The following is a 7,332-nucleotide window of genomic DNA, read 5'->3' as shown; positions in this document are numbered from 1 at the left end:
ATAGATAGATAGATAGATAGATAGATAGATAACTACAGCATTTTTTTTCTCTCTGGAGAGAACTCTAGATTCATCCATTCTATCTCATTGCTGTCTAGAAGAAACAACTGATCTTGTGTGGTTTTTCTATCCTAAGGGCCTTGTCCCCATATTATGTAGCTTGTACCAAATTTTGAACAATTACATTTTAAACAAATCAGTCATGTCAACGATACACAATGCTCAGCCTTGGAAACAATGCTGGATGCTTAGACCGCAAACCCTAGTGTGATGATATATAACTATAATATTTCATTTAGGCAGGGAATGAGGGCATAATGTATCACTTTACACATTCCGAAGTGTCATTGGAAAGGGAAATGGCAGAGGGGATGGGATAAATGGCAGCCGCAGTGCTGGCGCGTTGAATCGATGTGTGGCAGAAAATGGAGTCAGATATAAATTGCTGGGCAAATATTTCATGGAGCAAGTGAGCCATTCAACATCAGTGGCACTCTCTCTCATGCCAATGGAGAGAGATTAGGACGCTTTGTGAAGCGCTCGGATCTTATAAAGATATATATCTCATCATGTCTAATGATGCTTTAAAATCATCACACTGTGAGGATCAAAGTGCCAGCCATCAAGAGAGAATATTCCCTGCACACATTATTTATGTATGTTCAGGTTAAGCTGTCTGCTTTGCTGTGTATTAGTTGTCTTTAATGCAAGGATGCATTATTGAAAGCTGAAACAAACTGGGATTATGCATTAATGTGTTTTAAACAGCACAGCAAACAACTGTAAAGCCCTATACACTCCTTCTGGGAAGTAAACCACTTTTTCCTCGCACTGTTGCCAGGGTCTAGAAGGGCAAATGTATGATGGAGTCAGTGCCAAGTTGATTCGATCTGCCAAACGCTGAAGCAAGCGCATTGGTTCATAAAAAGCTAAAAAGCTAGATGCCATAAGGCTCACAAATAAATGATCTTATCCTGTTTAATCCTAGAGGTTTGCATTAATCCCATTCCTGCATTCCTGTTTTTTTCCCAGCTGTGCAATATCCTGCGCTGATCTCCTTCAAATCCCTCTAAAGAGCCCCCTCAGACGGCTCACAATTTCGTGCAAAATAAAAATGTGGAATTCAAGAGGATGCTTTTCTTGTCAATGTCCTCTTAGCACTGACTTAAAGGTCTTGTCATTCTTGTGTCATCGCTGACCTGGCATTTCATGGAATGTGTCAGAGTCGTTGTTTGAAGAGTTGATTCCAGCCTCAGCAGAGAGTGATTTGTTTGAAACATTTGGAAAGTCGTGTATATACAAACCTTAAACATTGCAATCTGATTCATTTTCACAATTCACCAAATCCAATTTATTTTCATACAAATGTATTTACATGAAGTCCAAACAAAACTTCAGCACATATGCCATTCCCAGCCGCCACATTCGTAGCTGGAGCCATATGTTTAAAATTAAGTCTCCTCCACTATTTCATAAGATGAAAGGCAAAAAATAAACACATGATGTTAAAGGGGTCATATGATGTTGCTAAAAAGAACATTATTTTGTGTATTGCTTGTATGACGAAGCGGATATCGTCCTCTTTTGGAAGGCCAAACAAAGTAGTTTCGCTTTCACAACGAAACACACAGCGCCTTCACGAAACGTGGCGGCAGCGGCAACAACAATACTGCAGCGAGAATAAAAGTTATGCCTTTCTTTGCGTGAACATTGTTATGCAAATCTTCCCACATCGTGACGTAGATATGTGGGGGCGTGTTAGAATGGCCGTTTTAGGAGGGCATGGTTGACTCAAAGTCAAAGTATACAACTCCATTATTTAAGTGAAATTACAGATACTGCTGGTTAAATATTACTCCATTACAAGTAAAAGTTGTAAAGACAGATTTTTACTTAAGTAAAAATACAGAAGTACTTGCTTTTAAAAGTACTTGAGTACCAAAAGTAAATTTTCCTTTTGACAATACCTTTGAAGCAACTTACAATACATTACACCTACTGAACACACTGACTAGCTTGCAGTATTTTTGGAATAAAGAGCTTTTAGAATGTTAAAAACCTATGGGGAAAAAACTAAACAAAACAACATTTTTAATTTACTTTTTTTTTTTTAACACCCCTACCCACCCCCACAAAAGCAGGATGGTAGTGATCTCACACAGCTCTGGACACATCTATGTATAGCCATTCATCCACATTTGAACAGTGAACAGTGAAATTGCTGATAAGGAAGAAAATAAAAAAATCTAACCTGCTTTAAAACCCAGCAACACAACTTTAGCTATATAACTTTACAACAGCAGCACTGCTTTAACAAAAAATCTAAACAGCAATACTTATTTGACATTAAAACAAAAAATAAAAAATGCTGTCTAATCGCTCTCACAGTACTTTGATGTCATACACAGAACAGTCTGTGCAGTGCTGCTTCAGTCAAACACCTTTTGTGTTTAATTAGGAGACGCACAACAGTTATTCTGTGGTGATTTTTGTAAATAAATATCACATTTGGAGCTGGTCAGTGCTCAAAAAATGCTGGGAAATCACTTTATGTAGCCCCAAGAGTGATTACTGATAATCTGTCTGAAAAAAAAAAAATCACCCACTGACTTTCAAAGCTTCTAACTACTTTCTACTTTGAGGATCTTGATAGAAATGTAGTGGAGTGAAAAGTACAATATTTGTCTTTCAAATGTAGTGAAGTTAAAGTCATAAGATTCCAGAAAAAAAAAATTCTCAAGTAAAGTACAGATACTCAAAAAGTGTACTTAAGTACAATACTCAAGTGCGTGTACTTAGTTACTGTCCGCCTCTGCTCTTAACTTTTATAAAGAATTTCTCTTTGGATTTGAGACTTTAGTCTTTGCAACTTTACAGATCTTCTTTATGCACCAAGAGCTTGAAACACTCCAAAGAGAAAGGAAAAAATGAAATCACATCATATGACCCCTTTAATATATGTGATATGTGAATCTGATCCGATTGATCCGATTATTTCAGGTCGACACCACTCTTTTCAACCCAATTCCAACCGAAACTTGGATCGAGCTCAGTCGGATCATTTTACAGTGTGTACATAAAATAATTTCCATCCGAATGAACCTTCAAGCTGATTACTAACCAATTATTTGGTTGCATATAAACGTAGCTACTAAATTAAACTTCAGTGGAAGATACAGTGAATTATCTATGCATGTAAAATCAAAAGTCCTTTTTAGTCTTTATTTATTTGATTGATTTATTGATGATTGATGATTGATTGATTGGTTGAGTAATAAGTCATATATATATATATATATATATATATATATATATATATATATATATATATATATATATATATATATATATATATATATATATATATATATATATATATATATATATATATATACACACACTGTATGTATATACATCTGCAAATGTTTTCATTTTGTAATGGCAAGCATGGAAACAGCTTTTTAGATTTAAATTTAAAAGAGCTAACTGCTCACACCAAATAAATTATGTCAGTTCGCCAGCTCTAGCACCCTCATTCTGAATGAAAAGTTGATGTCATCAAGTCAACCAGTCAATAAATACTCATGATACGCCCACAGAGATCAATTTCAGGTACCTTAAGCACTGTAATTATAAAAAAAATGACTAATGCTAATTAAGTGTAGCTTCATAGCGTTCTCTTTAGGCAAAGCCAGTTCTCTGCATTTGAGCTTGAATGGAGGGGGTGGTACCAGGCACTAAAAAAACAATTAGTGGATGGGTAACGCTAACATTAATTATTTCTTATTAAAATGGCTACTTCTCTCAGCTCAGGATAAAAAATGGCAGATAATAAATAGTTATCTGTTTATTTATAAGCTGCAATACTCACTTTCAAGGAAACATTCCATGCTCAGAGTGAAGTTATCCACAGCAAATGCAATTCCTGCACTAGAGGAAATATCAGCACTGAACTGCAGGTAGAACCTGAACGTGTGACAAAGAAAAACAGAGATACATTAAAAAAAAAAAGTGGTAACACGGCAGGAAAATGGATAGCTATTAAATAGAGTCACTTTGGAATAATAAACACTGGAAGAGAAATGCCTGTACCTATATATATATATATACAGTGGGGGAAAAAAGTATTTAGTCAGCCACCAATTGTGCAAGTTCTCCCACTTAAAAAGATGAGAGAGGCCTGTAATTTTCATCATAGGTATACCTCAACTATGAGAGACAAAATGAGAAAAAAAATCCAGAAAATCCCATTGTAGGATTTTTAAAGAATTTATTTGCAAATTATGGTGGAAAATAAGTATTTGGTCAATAACAAAATTTCATCTTAATAATATATATATATATATATATATACAGTACCACCACAAATGTATACAGTAGAATCCATCATATTCCTCATGCTACATTATTTTGAATAAATTCCTGGGATTGAAAACCCCTTGTCCTCTATAAACTAATATCTCTCATAACAATAAATGGGTCAGAATTGGCTCTTTGGGTCATAGAGCATGAAGCTTTGCAGAAGTGTTGAACAAAAAAAAATAAAAAAATTGGACTACAACAAGAAAAGGAAGGAGGCCAGGAATGAAATTGTAATCGGCCTCTGTGGACTGGAATTAGCGAAGCTCCGGATAACAAGAGCGGAGGTTGGGGCTTGGAGAATTGTGGAGGTTTTGGGAGGGTTAGATGAGATTCCAATCAAACATAGAGATAACACCCTTCTATTTTCCTCTGCCCTCCTTACTCTTACAAGTCAAGAGCAGTTGCTAATTGGAGAGAAAGTGTGGATGAATGGTGAGTCTCTTCATTGATTTTTTTCTTTTTTTTTACTTCTGGGTAGAGTGATATGTTGAGCACGGGATGTGCAGTGCTGTGCTGGGACCATAGGGACATGGCACCAGTGGAATTCATTAGGATTTTAGAGTGTGTGGGTTTGTGCAAAAACAAAGGTAAATGACTACAGTTTGCACAAAGGTTTGTGAAAACCTATTGCATATACACCTAAAACTGGAATTTGCATTAATTCATTCTTGCAATTGTTTACCTGATTATGCCATCATTAAGTTTCAAATGAAGTGCATACTCAGACCACATTCAGCATACATTTGATGGTTATGACTAGACTTACAGATCCACCAAACCGAAGAGTGGTAGGGTAATGAGTTTCCACCCTTTCCCCATATTAGTTTCACTTGTTGAGTTCCAGAGACTCCTCTGACCCTCAGGACCTGTGCTGTTCTCTATAATCCAGAGCGATAGCATTCCATTTGAAGATCCACACACCCAGAACTTGACCTATAGAAGAGATCACAAAATCAGATTTAAACATCGATGCATGTGCCGTCAACCTTTCCTTTCCAAAGTTGGCAGACATTTCATGAATGATTACGCATAATCTATTCTCAGCCTCAAATGGACAACCCACAGTCCTTTCACTGGTCATTTGATGCATATTGTACACAAAAAAGCCAAAAACTGGCTGAAAACCAGCAGTTACAATATGCAAAGTAAACTGGTTTATTACAGAAAGTGCCTTATTCACAGAAGTTTTGCCAGGAGCTTTGCCAGCCACCTTTTGAGTGGCAAAATTAACGTTTGTATACATTTGCTACTTAGCATTTTTGCAGTAATTCATCAAATGATTGAGATAAATGTTTGAAACAGGCACATATCCAGATCTGCAGTGCAGTCAAGCACACTTTAGGCCTTTAAAAGAGCAGTCGGGTGCTTGGTTTGCAGTGGTGAAGTGATACTGCATAGTCCCAGCAAAGTACACCAGACAGTGGTAGTCTGCTGGATTTTTCACGACCTAGCACTCAGATTTGCATAATTCATTTAAGATACCAGGTGCAAAAACAATGCAGACAGTTCATGCAAATTAATAAAGCAGGAGGTGAAATTTTAACAAGTGGCCATTATATATCCATAAGCAGAACAGTTTTTTTAGTCATATATGTTAAAAGAATATTTAACACAAGTTGAGCTCAATCAACAATACAGTGGTCTAAACTTGATTACCAAAAAAATTGGGTTATACTTTATTTTAAGGTGTCCTTGTTACAGTGTAATTATACATTTAAGTACTGAGTAATATTAATTAACTACATGTACTTACTATATGGTTAGGATTAGGGGTTTTTTTACGGGTTACTTGCATGTAATTATGCATAATTTATTGTTATTATAATACTAAGTGCATGCAACATGTGTAACAAGAACACCTTAAAGTAAAGTGTTACCAAAAATAGATTTTGACTTGTATGTGTGTTACATTAAATCACTTACAAAGGAATAGGGCCAATACTTAAAAATTAAAATGCTCACTTTCAAAAGAGTTTTTTCTCCCGCCTAGATGGTTAGTTAGTTAGTTAGTTCTGGAAGCACATAAACTACGATAATAAAGTCTACATGCATTTCCACAAACATGTTCATTGTTGTTTATGAACCAGGACTGCTGCACCATTATGTTTTTTATATTACGTCGTCATGGATTTCATATTCAACCACTCAATAACAAATTGTGGTTAGTCACTTTTCCATGTTAATTAGCTGTTCTTGGTCAAATTAAGCTGCAAAATAGACAAGGCTTGATATCGATGTCAAAATTCTGGCTCTTTGAGAAAACGTGTGATATAGTGGAGGTTGTAATGCTTATATCACATCTGCTCTGAGGTTCATCTATTATGAGGGACCTATATGTCGGGCGACTTGCAGTGGGGTTGTGAAAACGGCAGCTGTTGAAAGGAGCAAGGCTTCTCCTATTACAGAATTCACGCTGAGAACTAGGGCTAGGGGGAGAGATCACAGTTGTAATCTACAGTCTTGGTTCGTGTCTGGATCTAGTCCAATATGCTGTCATGGCCCGCTGTGCCTCCACACCGCTCTGGGCACCGTTCATACAAGAGTAAGCCCTCACCTCACATCTATCTAAAGCTGTCAGTCAAGACTTCTCATAAAGCCCAAACCAACACCTACTTCTCCACCTGTGTTTCTATTTATGTACACTCCATAATCTCCCTGACATTTTGTTTCTTTTTCTTACTTTCAATTCGTTATCCCACTGTTTCTCTCTCTTCTCCATCTCTGTCTGACTCTACGTTCCCTCTGAAACTGGCTGTTTGAGTGGTTTTCTTCAGGAAGTCTTTTGCAGTTGTGTAACTCACCCTTCCCAGCAGGCTTGTGTGTGAGCCACAGACTGATGGGGTCAAGGTCTATGAATTCTAAATCTAAAACGGAGACGGTCTTTCAAAAGCTTTCCATCTAGGCGAGAGCCAGGCATTTTTCCATTCTTCAAAACGGACATTAACATTTCACATTTGGTTGCCAAATTTC

The 7,332-nt window shown here is 36.6% G+C and overlaps 1 protein-coding gene across 1 annotated transcript in view; it reads right to left on the bottom strand.

The window, feature by feature from the left end:
* LOC107592843 (leukocyte tyrosine kinase receptor-like) overlaps window positions 1–7,332 on the bottom strand; it is an 87,712-nt gene that overhangs the window by 54,085 nt on the left and 26,295 nt on the right. Inside the window, exons 5-6 of the mRNA XM_016282410.1 lie at window positions 5,129–5,295; window positions 3,872–3,966 (exon numbers count right to left, since the gene is read on the bottom strand). Coding sequence (XP_016137896.1) covers window positions 3,872–3,966; window positions 5,129–5,295 — 262 coding nt within the window. The remainder of the gene's footprint in view (window positions 1–3,871; window positions 3,967–5,128; window positions 5,296–7,332) is intronic.

This window comes from Sinocyclocheilus grahami, unplaced genomic scaffold (genome assembly GCF_001515645.1).
Source record: "Sinocyclocheilus grahami isolate Dianchi unplaced genomic scaffold, SAMN03320097.WGS_v1.1 scaffold160.1, whole genome shotgun sequence".
In the NCBI taxonomy this organism is placed as follows: domain Eukaryota; kingdom Metazoa; phylum Chordata; class Actinopteri; order Cypriniformes; family Cyprinidae; genus Sinocyclocheilus; species Sinocyclocheilus grahami.
The sequence above is the reverse complement of the archived record's forward strand: the minus strand, read 5'-3'. Positions and strand labels throughout refer to the sequence as shown.